Source organism: Crotalus tigris, unplaced genomic scaffold, assembly GCF_016545835.1.
Source record: "Crotalus tigris isolate CLP2741 ecotype Arizona unplaced genomic scaffold, ASM1654583v1 scf7180000019478.12717781048:2074007, whole genome shotgun sequence".
Classification (NCBI taxonomy): Eukaryota; Metazoa; Chordata; class Lepidosauria; order Squamata; family Viperidae; genus Crotalus; species Crotalus tigris.
Window position 1 is genome coordinate 674,159 of NW_024097560.1, and position 18,063 is coordinate 692,221.

The following is an 18,063-nucleotide window of genomic DNA, read 5'->3' on the forward strand; positions in this document are numbered from 1 at the left end:
TTGCACACTCAAGATGCTTTGTGCACGTTCAGGAGCTGGAAGACTATTTTTACTACGCTCAGCTGGTCCACCAGGGCATCGACACCATGGAACCCAGGAAGGTGTCTACACACATCCCCTTGGATCAGGTCTCCTTTCTGATGCGTGCAATGGGGTTTTACCCTTCGGAGGATCAGGTCAGTGGGTTTTCAGGGGAGGGGGCGGGTGGGGAGGGTCCTTAAGCACCTCATCTGACTTCCGAAACCCAGTGATTTCTTCCTCAACCCTTGTTCCTCAATCCTTCTTTGGAAGGATGTTTCCAATCACAGTTTGGAACTTGTGGGAATCATGGTTTTTCAGTCTGGCCAGCTTTGTAAATCAGAGGAAGAGGAAAATGATACTATTCTGCAAACTGGGTTTCAGAGATGACTGAAGAAGACACTTTTCTTTCTGCTTGTCAAAGCATTCCTGCGGCAACACGATTGAAAATCATTTGTGTTTGTTTGTTTATTTATTTGATTAGACTGGGGGTGTCCAAGACCTGCGGACTTCAAGTTGCTAAGATTGGACAGCCCTGATTGAGAGGCTGCCCAACTGCCTAATGTTAAAACAATAAAAGCCAATCCCAGACGAAACCTGATGCATCAGGAAAAGATAACTCCTGAAGAAAACTTTATTTTTATTGATTGATTAAATTTATTTGCCACCCATCTCACCAGGAGCTGAACTTGGTTGGCTTACAACATTAAAAGGAATAAAACAATACAAAAAGAGATACATAGCCTAAGAATAGGGTTAGGGTTAGGCCAGGTTTTGAAAGCTTTCTCAGATCTGATGGAGGCGGGATCTCTTTTTAGATTGAAGACATGCTGAATGAAGTCAAATTTAGTGAGTTTCTGGATACTGGGAAGCAAGTCACCCATATTAATTTAGGGGACTTCATCAAACTCTACGTGAACCATCGGCCTGCGTTTGGGCTGGCCTCGAGGGAAATTCAGCAGGCCTTCGAAGTGTTGGGCTACGAGAACGAGGACCATGAAGCCGCCATCAACCGAGATGACCTGCTATTGTTGCTGCAACACAAAGGTGTGAGCGTTGAGCATGCAAAACCTTTGAAAATTGGTGGTATGCTGTGGTTCTGCTCGGGTTAGGTGACTGTGTGCTTTCTCGTTTTCCTTGAGCAGGAGAGCATTTTACCGAAGAAGAGTTGGCAGAGTATCTCACCACACTTCTGGGCTTCAACCCCGAGGGGGGACGTGTGGAGGTCGGCAGCTATGATCCCACAGGTGCTGAACTGCAACCCCCTCTGATGAAAGTATCCCATTTTCTTGGGACCGTTAAATAATGGTTTGCTACTGTTTTCTTTGGGATTCTTTGTCTAATTTCTAACTCAACTTAGAGCCCTGGGATCGCTTAGTGGTCTCCCATCCTAGGGAAAAAACGGCAGGAACATGAAAAGAGCTGCATTGCAATTAAAGGGCAAAAATCAGTTCAGTGTAGCTTGTGGATAAAGTGATCTTGTAGATTCCTTGCACCAAGTCCTAGCATCCATTCTCTTTCCCAGGTTCAGAAGACATAATTCAGGAAGAAATCCCCGAGGAAGTGACGGCAGCTTACTTCACGAAGGACATCCTGGGTTTACCGATGCCAGAACCGACGGACGTGGCGACGGAGATGCGAACTTCCGACGAGGCCACGAATGGCAGTTTCTTGTCCATGAAGAATTCATGATTTACACTCTTGGTCTTTTTTGCCTTGGGTCATCTTCTGTCCCCAGATTTACAACTTAACTATTTTTGAAAAACAAATGTTCAGAAATGATTAGTTTCAATGTGATGGAAAATAAAGATGTGGGGGTGTTTTTTTTTTTAAAAAAAAAGTCAGTTGTAGACTCCGTATGTATAAAGCTGGGAAAGTCCTCATCCCTCATCCAAAGTGAGACGTGCAGAAGCAGGATTCCAGATCTTTTGACAGCTGGTCCTCAACTTGCAATCATTCCTTTAGTGACCGTTCAAAGTTACAGTGATGCTGAAAAAAGTGGCTTGTGACCCATCCTCAGTTACAACCAACAGGGCATCCCCACGGGTCAAAATCTGGACGCTCAGCATCCAGTGTCCGAGGATCATGGGATTGCCATTTGCAACCTTCCCTGCAGGCTTCCAAGAAGGGGGAAGCCAGATGTGCATGGATCATTGAACAGCTGCAGTGTTTCATTTACCGACCAGGGCAAAACAAGGTTGTAAATTCAGGCAGGATTTCACTTAACAACCACCTGCCTTAGCCCTAGAATCCATGGCTGGCTGGGGAATTCTGGGAGTTGAAGTCCACCCATTTTATATCTTTTATATAAATTAAAGAGCCCAGGTTTTTATTTTATTTATTTTATTATTTTTATTTTACTTTTATTTGTTAAACTTATATCTCCTTTTGAAGAAAGACCGTGGCCAAGGAAAAGGCTCAGGAGAACAACCACGCAGAGGGACCAAGAAGCCCATGCTCCACTCCGCTCCTTCATTCGACGCCTCGAGGATGAGCGGCGCCGACCGCGCGGACAGAAAAGGGCGGGAACACGCCGGCCCCTCCCCTCCTCCGCCCCCACCAGTGCGAGCCGGGCGGGGATCTGCGCTTGCGCGGCGTGCCCCGCGCCTGCGCAGTGAGCTCCGCCCGCCTCTCCCGCCCACCGCCTCGGCTGGCCTCCCTGGCGGCCTCGGGCCTTTCTTCCCTCCTTCGAGGCGGGGCGGAGCCGGCCGGGAGGCTTCATTGTGCGTCCGGGCGCCGCCGCCGCCAGCCAGGCCGGGCCTCCCTCTCCTCCTCCTCCGGCTGCTGCCGCTGCCCTTCCTCGCCCCCAGCTTCCGAACGGCGCCGGCGCCTCAGTCCGAGTCCCTCCGCCGCCACCTCAGCAGCATGTCGGGCCGGTCGGTGCGGGCCGAGACCCGCAGCCGCGCCAAGGATGATATCAAGCGGGTGATGGCGGCCATCGAGAAAGTGCGCAAATGGTGAGGAGGGGGCTCGGGGGGAGGCGGGGACCCCCACCCTCGGAGACACCCCTCTCCCCTTCGAGACCCCGCCCCGGCTTTGCCCCCCCCGCCCCTCCCTCGCAGCGGCTCTTGTGGGCCTCGGGAGCGGCGAGCCGAGGCTCTGGACTACAACTCCCATCGGGCCTTGGCCGGCTGCGGGGGCTGATGGGAGTGGAAGTCCGGGACCTCTTTTCCTGTCTTCTCCCCGCTTTGGAAGTCGGGGTTCCTCCTCCATTTGGGGGTGGAGGTTTCTCTCCTCGGCTCCTCCCGGGCTCCTGGCCCCTTTCTGAGCCGGCCCCCCTCGTGGCCTGCGCCCCCCTCCACCCGGCCACGAGTCCGCGTGGCTTCCCTCTGGTGGGGGTCCCTGCCCCTCCCCTCCCTCCCTCCCTGCCCTCCTCTTGGCCCTCTCTCCTGCCCAGCTGGGGGCTCAGCGGCGGTCCGAGGCTGGCTTGAGATGCCAGTCCGGTATCTTTGCCTCTTGGGTCCTTCCTGAAGGTGCTGGACAGCAGTGGGATGGCCCTCCTACCCCGAGCACGGTGGGCATCTGAAGGATAGTCAGCTGTCCCAGTGGGAGAGAAGATTTGTAGCTCAGGGTTGACTCGTGGGGGTCCTGGGAGCTCCCTGAGCTGGGTGGTTTTCTTGCAGACGTTCCATTGTCCAACTAGGGAACATCATCAGTGCGAGAGAACATCACTTTGCTCTCTCCTGCACTGGTGATGTTCCCTAGTTGGGTCATGAAATGTCCGCAAAACAACAACTAGAAAGCACCCGGATCCCCACTCTTCAGTTGTTTTGGGGGAGGTATTATTGGGATCTTCTGCTGCCTATGCTGAATAGTGAATATGGGGTTTCCACCAGACAAGACATACTTTGTCGCTAAGGTGCGACTTCTCTACTGAGTTGTCCTACTATCTTCAGGGTGCGTTTCTCTGATCTGTCCTGTTCCATTTTTTTGTATAGTTATTAGTAGGATGTTCTTTAAAATGTCCAAAGTATTATGATACAATATTCTTTTGAGAAGTGCTTTGTTCTTTTAAATTTATGCCTCAAGTCAAAACTGCTTGTTTGTATTGTTCTATTGATTTAAATTCTGAACAAAACCAGAAAGAGGTGCATTATTGCTATTTGAATTTGATATAATTAGATTTTTGTAACCTTGGTAAATCCATCCTGTTTTATTGAATGTTTGCAGCATGTAATGATTGTATTCTTTTGAGAAATGTGGTATGACTTTTATTGTGGAGTTTTCTATGGCATAATTAAACATAACAGTGAAATGGTTATTCAGACACAATAAGCAATCATTGTGCAGCTTGGTATCTTTGGATCAGATGACATCTTAAAATGTTCTTCAAGAAAAATTTAAACAATTTCATTGAGTTGCATTATGCCCTTCCACAATTGATTCCAGTTCTTAAATCACAATTTTTGTAGGTGATTGTTAAAAACAAGCAGATTTTAAGAGAAACACTTTCTCTTACAGAACAATTGATTAGTTTTTTAAAAAAATATAATTTAACTGAGAGAGCAGTCTTGTGTTGTGCAAGCAATCAAGGTGCTTTCCCCCCTCCCACACAGCAATTTCATACTAGAAACTTAAAGATGCTGAAAAACAGAAAGTCAATGAGTTCATTTAGAAGAGAATTGACAGTGCTTGATGCTTTGCTGGTTTTGCATGGTACTTGATTCCCATGATAAAGGGAAGAAGAAAATACCAATCTTTCTTAACTGCTTAACAAACAAAACTGGAAAACTTTTGACTAGTGTTTTCAGTTGCTATAGTAACTGTGAGCAGGTGATCCTATTACAGTAGCTCAATCCTTCAAAAGGAGATTGTTGATGTTCCTGACATTTGAAAAAGTGGTTCATGCCAGTAATTTGTCTCTCTGTGCAGGGACATTGGGCTTATTTCTTCCTCATAAGTTAACAAAACTGTTCAGCTTGTTCTCTTGGGGGACAAAAGACCAATTATCTGCTCGTAAATGTATAATGGTGAATTGATGAGAACATCAGTGTTCCGATTTCGGTATTTTTTAAGTGGAAATTTTGGCATGACATTAAAACTTCACCATTGAATGTTGAAAGTTAAAGCTGGCTATAGATAAGTGTCATTGTGTTAAGTAGCACAATAGAAGCCAACTTGTACCAAGTATTCCAGGCAATACAAAATATGATTAATTCAGAACCGAAGAAACCCATCCTTCAGGTAACACAGAAATTCAAACACAAAATTGTGAACAACTTTGATATGGCATCACTTTGTTTTCTTACTGGACATGGTGAATTTTAAGTGTTTCCTGTGGTGGGGCTTTCATCCACTTGATTTATGTGTGCTTTGACATTTCTATAAGAGTAATATAAGTCAATGTGTACAATTCGTGAGGGGCTGTATGGTAGGTTCAGAACTGCTTAGATCAAAGCTGTATTTAGGTGCAGTTAAAAGTGTCGAGTGCTTGAGTCTATTTTTTTGTAGGTGGTGAATTTTCCATCTGTAATAATTAGAAAAATATTTTTTTTACAATTACAGGTGGAGTGATGAATTTATGGGTAGCTCTTGTTCCCCCTTCAATTATTTTGATCAACTGGGTGGCAAAATAAAATAGTTTGGGATTGTGTGTATGTTCCTTTGGTGGGGGGGGAATCCTTGGGACTTCCTAATTAGTATAGCTAGAGTTTGGCAATCCAAGACGTTTCATAGCTCCAGGGCCTGGGCTTTACAGATCCAAAATAAGATTATTGTTTAATAATTCCAGTCATTCTCAGGGGAAAAGTTAAAGGCAGTGATTTTGAGACACAATACTGTATAACAGACAGCATTCATGGGAAATTTTTATAGCTGGCAACAGTTCACTTATCTGAAAACTTGGGAACCAACAAACCATAAATTTTCTCATGTATTTTTTTTTTTTTTGCCAGTATCCTTCTATACGCTGATTGACAAAGCATGTGGTTTTGTTACTTATGGTGTATCAAGATCATTCTTTAAACTCTTATTGAACAGACCTTCTAGAAATTCATTTTAGATGCTTACTTTAAATACTCATCTATAGTGCATTTTGAAATAAAATATGTGATTGAATATTCCTGATAAAAACAGATAATTTAAAAATAGACAGTTTGGCTTCATTTCTGATAAATAACAAAAAAGCCACTTTTAGCCACTAACAACCATTTCTCTCATTCCTGCAAGTTAGATAATGTACAGCAGAGAAATAAACAGTGCATTTTACAGTGATGTGTAAAACACTACAATGTGTATCCTATGTAATGCAGAAATCCAGTTTAAAGAAGAAAACCCTTATGCTTATTTTGTCCTCTTCCATTAAGTTATAGGCGATTTGTGTAATACCTAACACATTATTCCATCAACAGGGGAAATTAAAATGAACTATGGGCTGGTCATGATGACATGATTTTGTTTGGAATCATCTCAGTCAAAGATGATGCAAGCGTTGCTTTGTATGTATAGCCCAGAAGCATGAAATATTTAAGCCAGGACTTTACAAGTTAACAGTGGTGATCTAGGGAATTTCTGAAGACCCAAAAAGTGAAGTGATTGAATGTGTTAATGTTCTTCCATGGTGACTGGAAAACATAGTGAATGCTGGCAAATTTGGATACCCAGAAGACTCAGCAGCCAATGATTCTTTGTAATGTTGAATGGCTTGCTGGGTTTGCTTTAGGTCAGCAGTTGAGAGCAGACATGTTGCTTTCTTTCTCGAGTTTCTGCTGTTGTGAGAATTAAGAAGGCTTTCAGCAAAATGGTTTCTTTAACACTAGTTAAAGAAACACCAGTTAAAGACTCAACCTCTGATTGAGTCCTATAGATTTACAATGTCATCTCCATGGGGCTTGTTGGGGTGTTTGCTTGTGGCTTGGTTAGATGAAGGTTTTGAATCCTTTTATCTTGGAAGGCATTCTGTACAGATTTCTGCTGGATCAGTGTGCATTTTTGGAGCCAGGTTTGGGGGGGGGGCAGGGTGGTGCTGTACAGCCTTCTGTTTACCAGATGGTTCTTTCCCCCTTTATTAGATTTATCTGCTTAAGCATATAGTGAAATGGGAATGTAAAGTTCTGTCTTGCAAATATTTATTTTAACCCAGCATAGATGCTGATGGGGTATATTTTGAAGCATGTAAGTGATAATATACCTTTATTTCACCTGCAAACCCAACTCTGTACTGGGGAAGCTGTGTATTTAAATCCTATTAAAAGGCCATACTTAGTATCTGATTAAATAATATTGATGTGAGTGGTAGTCTGATCCAGGAAATTAGAAATTCTTAGCATTGTCTGGTTAACATGTTTGCATAAGAGATGTTTACCATGATTCACCTTGTGCCAGATATTCAGAGAAAATGGTTTTTATAAAGCAGATCTACTTGCATTAATGCACCTCTAATCCCTGAATTACTATTTCAACGGTACTGCTGTAGACTCAGAAGTCCCTGATTCACTTTTTGTTGCTCCCTTCATTTTTTTGGACCAAAGAAATGTCCTTGAGTCTCATTTATAGATCTTTGACAAAACCAAATAGTAAGGAAAGAGAAAGGTAATTTAAAAAGAGATGTAACTGGCAGATTTAAACAGCAAAAAAATGTATAAAGAACTGGGGATAGTGGAGAAAAATGAATGTATCAGTGAATAAATAAAGGGGATTCATCTGACAACTACCGTGGTTTGCTTAACAACTGCAAAAAAAGGTAGTGAAATTGGCAAGACTTGCTTAACGACTACCTTGCTTAGCAATGGAAATTCTGGTCTGGTGGGGTCATAAATCAAAGACTCCCTATCCTTACTATATGAATTTGAAATTTAAATTCCTTCTGCTTTATGTCCTGTTTGCCTCCCACTGTAGAAGTTAGGCTTATTGTATGCCTTCTCTTTGTTGCCTGGGTTTTGCACAGGGGCTTTGAGACCATACATGTGACTAAATATTTATAATTTTGCCTCTTTCTAGGGAGAAGAAATGGGTGACAGTTGGTGACACATCCCTTAGGATTTACAAATGGGTGCCAATAACAGAGCCCAAAACAGATGATGTAAGTATTTCATGGTACCCCATTCATTTGAAAGTTTAGAGAAAAGGACTCTCTTGGCAGCATAAATGACATTATATTGAATGTTAAGTGTCCTTTCCTAAAACCTTTGTCTTATGTCTCAGTTTTCTTGATAGCAAAGGTCTTATGAAAAGATTTCCTCCCTCTTTGTGGGAAGCCACACTTTTCAGCTCACCCTCAGCCTCTTAGGAGTTGCTGATTGCATCATATAAAAGAGGTCCACACCGCCTGTCTTTGTAGCTACCTTAGAACCGTAGCTGTTACTCTGCACCTAGGCGCAGCTGTTGTATTTCCACCCATCTGGCCTGCAGCAGTGCCACTCAAAACAGACATCGTCAATATTAAGTCAGGGCCTTCTGCGGCCTGGGGCTGTCCTTTTGCCATCTGCCTCTGATTTTGATTGTATTGCCCGACCCGACCCTCACGCTCTTATTTCTGTGCGAGGCTCCCTTCCGATCATCTGGGTTTTCTTTCGCTCAGCAGGCTCGGTGTATTGAGAGCAGAGTGGTGCAGCTGGCACTTTCTCCTAGGAGACCAGTTACGTCACCTTCTAATTGAAAGTGCCGCATCCTTTTTCATGCATGTTTTTTTCACACAACGGATGCTATTGTCTTTCTCTGCTGCTTTATCTTTTGTAATGGTGCTGGGGGGGGGGGGACAGAACCCAGCCCTTACGCACCCAACAAGCTTTGTGGTTCCTTATTGACCCAGTTACTATCGCAACTAGTATGGATATGAATAAGTAGTATTGAAAATTGGTAACAGTAGACCAGATTTAACACAAATTCAGACCAAAGCCCGTCTTTTGGATTGTATTGCCATGTATAAAAACATGCTAATGTCACGAACATGTAGAAAGAAGAAGCCAAAACATAAGTAGACTTTTTGAAGCTGTGTAATGATCATAGACAATATTCCTTTAAAAAAAGGTTCCACCTTTCTGTTTCCAATCAAATTTAAAAAGACAGACAAACTACCCAGCAACAAAGTGGCTTAGAACAAGGGATCAGCACAAGAGTGGCAATTTTGAGATTCAGACTTCACTGGGAAAGCCTAACTTTCAAGCTAGCCACACACAAACTTACCATCTTATTCTCCTTTCTCCCAGAAAGCCAAGAACAAGAAAAAAGGCAAAGATGAAAAGTGTGGTTCTGAGGTGACGACCCCAGAAAACAGTTCGTCTCCTGGGATGATGGATATGCACGGTGAGTGGGGCCACGGGAGGAGGGGGACTGCTGATGCCAGCCAGCATGGGGAACGCTAAGTCTTCCTTAGGAGCAATTTTAGATTTAGCTTTGAAGAGTAACAATTGACAAGTGCGGAATAAAAAGGCGCCATTCAGGCTAACAAGTCTCCTGCTGAGAATTGTGGCACTTTATTTTTCCATAGTGCTGTAATCCAAAAGGCTGTTTATCTAATTCATAAAAAATATACCTCAAATTTTGTGGCCTTTTAAATAAAGTTTTCCAAATTCTCATCTATTCTAAGAAGAGGTTTTGAAACACGGGGTAGCTGCGTCCCTTGGAAGCCTCAGCCTGATAAAGTTGAACCTGAAAAATTAAGATTTTTTTTCTCTCCAGAAGCACGTGTTTAACATTTAAAGTGAGTCATTACATGTTGCCATGGTTACCCTCAGTTGAATCTGTAATTTTCCCATTCTGAGAGGATAAATGGGTGAAGTGGTAGCTTTTCTTAGCATCGTTCAGCAAGTGCCTGAGTGGATACTGTGATGTCAGCAGTTGTGCCCTGGACAATTTTCTCATTAGGCCAACCTGTTGGACTTCAGCTTCTGTAACCAAGCACTCTGGGTACTGGATGTCTGAACTGGCACTGCGTTTCTGCTTTAGTTAAGTGAATTTGTGAAATGCAGATTCGTGTGGCGCTCAACCAGATGTTTATTTTGGCAAGCGTGGGGTCGAACTCTCATCCCCCGGATTGTGTGAGTGCTGATCTTCAGCCTGTTTCACCAAGCCAATCTCTTTTGTTTGCAGATGACAATAGCAACCAGAGTTCTATAGCTGATGCTTCCCCTATAAAGCAGGAGAACAGCAGCAACTCGAGTCCCTTGCCCGAGCAGAACTCGACAGGGCAGGTAGATGGTCCTGGCTCAAAGTCGGACGATACTCCGACGGATGCAAAAGAAGAAGCTGGGTCAGAAGGTAACAATGGGCTTCCTGGGACTGTTTCCCGGCACAGAGATGGTAGACGGGATGTATGGTACAAGCGCTTCCATGTTTTGTAGATGATCACCTCTTGGTGTTAACTCTCTACTGTTTAAAAACAGCCCCCACTTTCAAGCTTGTGAAGGCTTGAAAAGGAGATGCATTCACACCTTGCATCTCTCCCTCTCCCCATAAATTATCTGTGTCCCACAAACACTGTCCAAATATTTCCAAAGGGTTTTAAATCACATTGGTTATCTTCTGCATTGCCTAAAATACTATGCTTCCCTCTAGTGGTGACTCAAAAGTATCCTAGTCAGCTGCTGAGTTAATGAATTCTATATAGTTCTGCTTTTTTTTATCCATTTGTATAATTAGATGAAAAGTACAGTTTCAGCCTTTCAGTTTCAAGTTTTTAAAATTAAAATCTCTTTTTAAAGTGCTCAGTGCTCGCCATTGGCAATTTTTTTTTCTCCCTTGCTTTCCTGTAGAAAAGAAATTTTCCTAGAATAAGTATGTACAATCTTCAAGAACAAAGCAAAAGCGCCTGTCTTCAGAACTCCAGTGGCAATAAAACTCAACCAGCTTCTCTTTAATTTCTCTTTAATATGGTGATAGAAGCAAATTGAAAGCAACATACGGTCGGATGATTTTTGAGAGCTGTTTTCTTGTCATTTTTCCCCCCAGATGCATCTGATGAACAGAATTCACAGTCTTCGATGGAGAATTCCATCAATAGTTCGGAGAAAGTTGAAACAGAGCCTTCAGCGGAAAACGACACAACCACAGAGACATCTAAAAACTCTCAGGTAATGGGAAAAAGATCCCTCCTTGCTTTTATCGTGCTTTTCTGCATCTCTTGCTTTAAAGTTAAACTTTAAAATTCATGGAAGCCTGAGACAACCACTTAGCTAGTCAGCTGCCTGAAATAAAATCTGGCTTTCTTGACCCACCGACTGAGCGCGAGTATTTGTTGCCCCTCTGACAATTCCTTAGCTATCAGGTTGAAGAACAATCTGCTGGCTGAGGAATTCTGGGAGCTGGGAGTCCACCCATCTTAAAGTAGCCAAGGTTGAGAAACACTGGATTAGAGCATGCTCCATTTCCTAAAACTGAGTGTTAAAAAACTGGAAAGATTAGTCATCTGGAAGAGGACCAATTTTGATAAGCCAGTGCTGCCAGTTTTCTTCATTTTAAAATTCTAATAAGAAAACATGAAGATTGGGTTACGGATAGGAATGAAGTATTTTTTTTTCTTCCAAATCTTTAATATGGTGCCAGCATATTCTGTAGCACAATAAATGTCTAACCCTTTGGATTGTTTATAGCCCGCATGGAGTGTAAGCTTCAAGGGTGTCCTTTTGATATACTTTGGAGAATTGTCAAAGATTTCTTTAAATACTCATCGTGATGTAGAAAAGAGCCACATAAATAGCCACGCACAATGACCTTCCGGGGTAATGTTGCACAGAAATAAATCCTGCGATTTGGAAAATTATACAATTAACTGAAGAGTCGGACTGAAGAGTCTCCTTTAATAGTGGTGTTATCTACTTCTTTATCCTCAAATACAAAAAGAATAACGGGTTGATTTTATTCATTGCTAACGCTAATTCTCCCCCCCCCCTCTCTTTCTCCCTTTATCCCTGCATGAAGGACTCTGAAGGAGTGCCACCTCCTAAAAAGATGAAAGTAGAGGCTCCCTCTCAAGAAAACATGGATGAAATATAAACTTTAGATTTTCCATGGCCGGTTTTTATGTAAAGGTACATCAATGGGCTAAATGATCGAACAACCGTACATAAGCATCTTCTCTTGGACCAGGAGAAAACTCCTATAAACTTTCCAAGCTACCAGGCGAAAACCCAAGGAAAACCAAGCAAACGTTTAATCCCTTCAGACACTGAAAACTTTTTTTTTTTTTTTTTTTTTTTGTTCCTGTGAAGCAAAACTGTTGAGCATTTAAGTTACTGTCTCTGAAATGGTTAGAGGAAACACTCAGGAGGGGTCTACGCACTGTTTCTAATTTCAGAATTACAATTATGCTGCTGATGTATTTTTTTTTTTCCCCATTCTCTATTTAACATTATAAGATATTTAAGAATGGTACAGGTCAGGTATTCTCTTCACATGTGAAGTTCACTGTTCTGGTGTGATGTCTCTTTCTTGTTTTGTTTTTTTTTTTCTTTCTTTGTGCCTTGTGTCCCAAAACGAAAAACAAACAAACAAACAAAACAGGGCTAATTCTGCAACTTCTCTTTTGCAAAGTAGCCTGTTAGTACAATGCCATATAAAATATGTTCCGTTGTTGTTGTTTTTTTTAAAAAAAATACTCTGGTGCTTACTGTCCTGATAAGAGATAACATGAGAGAAATTAAGAAGCCATTTTCACAATTGGAGGGCGGGCGGATCCACGCTTGATTTTCCTGTACCTCCAGGGCTCGCTTCCTTTTTGAAATGCACCGTGTTCAAGTATAAATTTTCTTAAATAAGTAAACCTCTCCTGCACTGCCTTGTGTGCCCCCCAAACCTCCTTGCTTTACAGACTTTCATAGCGGAATAATGCATCTTTTAGGCTGCCCCACATAGCCTTCTTAAAATTGATTGATTGGTTTCTGACGTTCACTTAAATTAGGGTTTATCTGGTTACAAAAGCAATTATGCGTTTTAAGTACTTGAAGCTGGAAATCCGTCTTTGAGCTTTCTTGTGGCTTCGTTACAAATGGATGCACGCTGAATGGCCGGTGTAAAGTTTGAATAGATCTATTCTCCAATCATTTTTAAAGATTCAACTGGATTTTTACCGTTTTGTTCTTTCATGAGATGTTGACTGTTGTCCAACATTTGTGTACTTGAGACTCCTTTGTTTCAAGATTTGCCTGTAAATACAGCTTCGTGATTTTTGGAATCTCTCGTTCAGACAGCTGTGTCCCGTGCACGCTTGACTTGGCCACAGAAGTTGATTTAATAGAAGCTGCAAAGGGCAGAGTGACTTACACATTTGGGGTGCTTTTATGCCAGTTGCTGGGGGCAAAATTTAGTGAAATCAACACAGCTTCAGTCGCAACAGATTTGCACTTTGTCATTTTCCAGTGGGGCTATGTTGCGGTTGGACTTGCTAGATTACGCTCATTTTTTGTGCACTTAAGGACTGGATAAGCTCCTACAGCTCCTTTGAGTAGGTGGGAATATTCTCTGTAGGAGAAATGCTTATAAAAAGCAGAAGACAGCAAAGGAGAACAAATGCATTTTGTCACAGCAACTATAAAACAGTTACGCCTAGTTTGCTATGGAATTAGTAGGTGGCCTTTAAAAAAAAAGCTTCCAATCCAGACACTTCCCTTAATAATTGCTTGTTTAAAAAATACATATTTCTGATTTCTCCAACAGTGAAAATGGCTTTAGTTTTGACTGCTGTGTTGCATTTGCAATTAATTATGAAAAAAATGGTTGGGTGAAGTGAAGGTGTCAATTCTGACCATCCATCAAATGTTTATAGAGGCGTTAACTGCAAGAAGAGGCCTGCATTTAAATTTGAGAAGATCTTCTCATTTTTGTGTTGAAATAAATATTTACATCTCATCAAAATTAAATTTTCTTGAAAATTATTCATGACAGCAGTGTGCTCCTTAGAAGGTCTCTTTGTGCTTGGATCACATTCACAGAATTCACAGAAAGAGACGTATTTGCACAATATACAGAATTAAATGCTAAAGTGATATTTTTTTTTTCCTCTCATTGGTGTATCTGCTTCAGACATGGCAATGATTGGTTAGTATGGACATGACATCCATCTTTAACCAGGGTTTGTGGGGTTTTCTTGGGGGGACATGTTGGCTGATCTATGAAATAGACAAATATATTTTTTGAAGTTTAAAAAAATCGTGATTATGTAGCTTTTAATTGATCACTCAAACGGTCCATGGCTCTAAAACCACCCTGTCCAATTGTCTATAGAAGGTTCAGTTTTTGTGGTTGTGCTTTTATGGTTTTTTTTACAAAGTTTCCAAGGAAATAAATAGGCTTCTTTTTTAAAGTTTTTTTTTAAGTTCAAAGCTGAATCCTGTACTTAAACTGATAAAGTATGTATGTATATATATATATATATATATATATATATAGCACTAAAATACCTCAACTGTTTCATTTGGTAGAAAAGATCTATTGGCATTACTGACGTGATAAGTTTAGTGATAAAGCTGGCTTCTTAATCTCTCCTGTGGCCTATGTGGCTGATTTTCCATGAACTTTAGATGAATTCTGCAGCGGGAAAAATGCTCAGGAGTTAACTTTGAAGAGTAGCGGTCATTTTGTCCTTCCATGGCTCAGAAAAACCAGCAAAAACCAGCATCCTCATAGTCCTTAATTGATGATTGGAATCTTCATCTCCAACGCAGGCAGCTGGGCAGAGCTGAGACAACTGAGTTGTACAAATTCCTGTTAATGTCTGTGTGCACCATTTGAACAGGTGGGGTGTGTGTGTGTGTGGAATCATACAGAGCAGATATGCAGAATTGTACAATGGTGTCTAGATTGCGCTTTGTGTCTTTTTTCGAAGTGCCTAATAACATGGATAGGCCCTTTGGTCGTGCAAGCTTGTTACACTTTAAACTGTTGGAAAGTTTAGGGTTGAGAACCAGCTGTTCAGGATGTGTGTGTGTGGGGGGGGAGGTGTCTCCATCTCTTCAGATCTGGTCCCAGATCCAGTTTGGGTCTGGCTTTACTGGGACTCGGGTTCAGCAACTGGTTTGATTGCAGATCCTAAGGGGGGAGGAGAATTTAAATTTTGCATCACAGTGACTGGAAATTCTCGTGTGAATTAATAAGAGTCATTCACCAGGCCTGCGGGGAAGGGAATTGTGCAGCCCTAGCAGTGATGGGCCGTATCCAACATTAGTCAGAAATAGTACAAGAGTTCAGAAGTGCTTCCTAATCTACAGTTGGGTTATTTGGCCCTCCAAGCAAGTAGACATAAGCTAGCAAGGTAATTAACTGACTTTGATTGAGATGGAAGCTATATGAAAAGGCAGATTTTTTTTATAGCCGAACCGTTCATTTCTGAAATTCAAATGCTTGGGGAAAGAGTTAAACATTCCAAAAAAGTGCGGGCGCTTTTAAGAACACCAATTAATGAGGCAGCATAACAATTAGTGGCTTGATGGGTGGGTGGGAGATGGGAACTGTGAGGGGCTAGCCTTCTTCACCCTGAAACATGGATATGTTTTGAAATGTTCTTTATACAGTATCTAAAGGCCTGCTAGCGAGGTGTAAAGAATTTTGTGGGTTTTATCTTTTTTTTCTTTTTTTGTTGATGTTTTTTTTTGTAAAGAAAACACCTAATTGGTTTTTTTTCCCCACCTTCAATGATTTTGTGTGTGTTGTACAGCAGTATAATTTTTCCACTTATTTATTCCATCAGTAGCTATGGTTTGTACAATGTACAATGGTTTCATTTAGAAAAAAAATTAAAATTAAAATTGCGACACTGCAGCTTGTGACGCTTTTCATTACAATCATTGCTGGGTTCAGTTCCATGTCGAGCTTGAAAAGGCCCGGTCCTTTTTGGTGATGGAGTGTCCCGTGGGCCAACGTTTTCTTAGCATTATCTAGGATCATCTATCTGGTGGCCTGGCCGATAAATTTTTGCCCTTGAATATCGTAAATTATTTTATTTGTGAAATTTAGAAGCCGCCCATCGCTCACAGAGTGACTGTTCAGCCAAAATATAGTTTTATATAAAATATCTCACTCTGTTTGCTCTTAAATTTATAGAACTTTTGAAGTGGGGGGGGGCTGCACGAGGGCTTGTCTGGAAACCTAGTCAGGATCCCCTTTTGCACAGGGGGGCTTGAGGCAAGGGGGGGAGCCCATCCAGGGGCAGGTGGGGGAAACCATCCTGTAGAAAATTTTAGACCAGCAGTTCTCCCCCTCTTTGATCCAAGGACCCCTTTACGTTCTTGAGAATGAGGGAGGACCCCCAAGAGTTTTGATCTGGGTTCTATCAGTACATACTGCGTGAGAAATAAAGGTTGAGAAATGTTTAAAGATTTCTGTTTTTTGACCTTGCGGAGGCCCTGAAAGAGTCTTGGGCACCCCAGGAGCATGTTTTGCAAACCGCTGCTTCCCCTCCATAGACACCGGCTGAGTTTGGGGAGGGGGGGCCTTCAGAGCTAAAGATCCCCCAGAGTGAAGCTTCAGCTCTGCAACCCCCTCCCCAGGACTCACTCCCAGCTGGGCTCCAGAGAGGTTGACGTGGGCTTTGGGGTCCTTTATCCGCCCAGGGGGGGGAGGCTGAGCTTGGCCCCTGGACTGGCCTTTGGGGGGGGGGGCTTCGCCTCCAAGTGTGGGCCCAGCAGGGGATTCTGGAGAGCCCGATCTGGATCCCTTGTGCGACCCTGGCTGCGGGTGTCGTTGTGTCTCTTTCTCTTGTGTGTCTGTGCGTGCTTGTGTGTGTCTGTATCTCTCTTGCCTCTGCGTGTGTAGTTGGGTGTCTCTGTGTTTCTGTCTGCATGTCTCTCCCTTTCATCCCAGCGCGCGTGTCTATGCGTGGCAAGGGCGAGTGGGCGGAGCCAGAGGGGAAGCCCTCGCCCCGCATGCGAGGAAGTCCGACCGCGGGGCGTGGCCCGCGGGGGTGTTCCCGGCCAGGCCCCGCCCACCCGCGAGGGCCGGGGCGGCGGCGGCGGACGGCGATGGCCTCCGGCGTGTCTCTCCGGGCCGGGCCGGCGGCCCCTCTTCCCCGGCGGCGGCGGCCCGTGGCGGCGGCCCGGCCGTCCTCGTCGTCGTCGTCGTCGGGCGGCAGCGAGGAGGACGAGGCGGCGGGCGGGGCGGCGGCGGCCGGGGGCCCGGCGGGGTCTGGCGGGTCCGGCGCCGGCTCCTCGTCCTCGGGCCAGATCATCCACTCGGGCCACTTCATGGTGTCGTCGCCGCACAGCGAGCACCCGCCCAAGAAGGGCTACGACTTCGACACGGTCAACGAGCAGACCTGCCAGACGTACCGCTTCGGCGGCTGGGCCCGCAGGGAAGCGGCGGCCGAGGGGGGCGCCGGCGGGGCCCGCGACGGCCGCCTCAGCATCGACGCCTCGCTGACCAAGCTCTTCGAGTGCATGAGCCTGGCCTACAGGTGGGCGGGGGGGGGGCGTGGGGAGAGGCTGGGGAGGGGGGTGAGGGGCTTTGGAGCAGGGGGGGCTGAGGAGGGAGGGGCCGGGGGGAGGGTCTCAGGAGGGGACCTGGTGTAAAAGGGGGTGCAAAAGGCCCAGAGGTCAGAAGGCCAGGGGGGGCGAGGGGGCAGCTGCTGGGCTATAGCAACGATGCTAGCTGGGAATATTGGGGCTCCTTGGAGGAGAGGGACCCACAGATAAATCAAGAAAAAAGACCCTTTGAGGGGCAGGGGTCTTCCCCCCCCCCCATGATTCGGTGATTGTGGAAGGCTGCAACTGACTGCAAAGGTGAGCCGATTTGCAAGTGCCCAAAATGTGGTCAAGTGACCTCAGGGGTCTCTGCAGCTGTCAGAAGGCTGGAACTGGGTCATCAGTCGCTCTGGGGCGGGGTCTGTCGTAATTGTGGATAGTTGCCACAGTCGTGAGGACTATTTGTATTTCTGAAAGAAAGAACAGGACTTGAATCTGGCACCTTGTGGGTTTTTTTCCTTCCTTTGTTCGTTTTTAACATTTCTGGGTTTTGTTGCTTTCTAATTTCTGTGGTTTCTGTTCCTCCTGCTTGAGGAGTTGGATGTTGCCTGCCTAGCCGGGAGTTAAGGACATGTTTACATTTAGTTCACGTTCACAAGTACAGTAAATCCAAGCAAAGCATTTGTATGCACTAAAAATGTTTTAACCATACCTGTAA

General features: G+C 44.1%; 2 protein-coding genes across 6 annotated transcripts in view; both read left to right on the forward strand.

Moving 5' to 3' along the window:
- Window positions 1-1,737: 1,737 nt before the first annotated feature.
- On the forward strand, window positions 1,738-15,708 carry BCL7A (BAF chromatin remodeling complex subunit BCL7A). The gene is made up of 6 exons (XM_039362693.1): window positions 1,738-2,975; window positions 7,957-8,038; window positions 9,165-9,261; window positions 10,048-10,215; window positions 10,906-11,027; window positions 11,875-15,708. The coding sequence occupies exons 1-6, from the start codon at window positions 2,473-2,475 to the stop codon at window positions 11,947-11,949; spliced, it is 1,047 nt and encodes a 348-aa protein (XP_039218627.1). The 5' UTR covers window positions 1,738-2,472; the 3' UTR covers window positions 11,950-15,708.
- Window positions 15,709-16,870: 1,162 nt separating this feature from the next.
- LOC120316743 (MLX interacting protein) overlaps window positions 16,871-18,063 on the forward strand; it is a 28,935-nt gene continuing 27,742 nt past the window's right edge. For all 5 annotated transcript variants that reach the window (XR_005559044.1, XR_005559042.1, XR_005559043.1 and 2 more), the window contains exon 1: window positions 16,871-17,338. Coding sequence is in view for 1 of the 5 variants with exons in the window: in XM_039362687.1 (XP_039218621.1) it covers window positions 16,908-17,338 (431 nt within the window). In the remaining 4 variants the exon portion in view is untranslated. The remainder of the gene's footprint in view (window positions 17,339-18,063) is intronic.

What these genes read in the sequence shown, in the direction of transcription:
- BCL7A (XM_039362693.1), top strand. Translation starts at nt 2,473, where the DNA reads ATGCTCCACTCCGCTCCTTCATTCGACGCCTCGAGGATGAGCGGCGCC. An exon ending in ATCGAGAAAGTGCGCAAATG is followed by an intron (nt 2,976 to 7,956) that starts GTGAGGAGGGGG and finishes GCCTCTTTCTAG; the next exon opens with GGAGAAGAAATGGGTGACAG. An exon ending in AGAAGAAGCTGGGTCAGAAG is followed by an intron (nt 10,216 to 10,905) that starts GTAACAATGGGC and finishes TTTTCCCCCCAG; the next exon opens with ATGCATCTGATGAACAGAAT.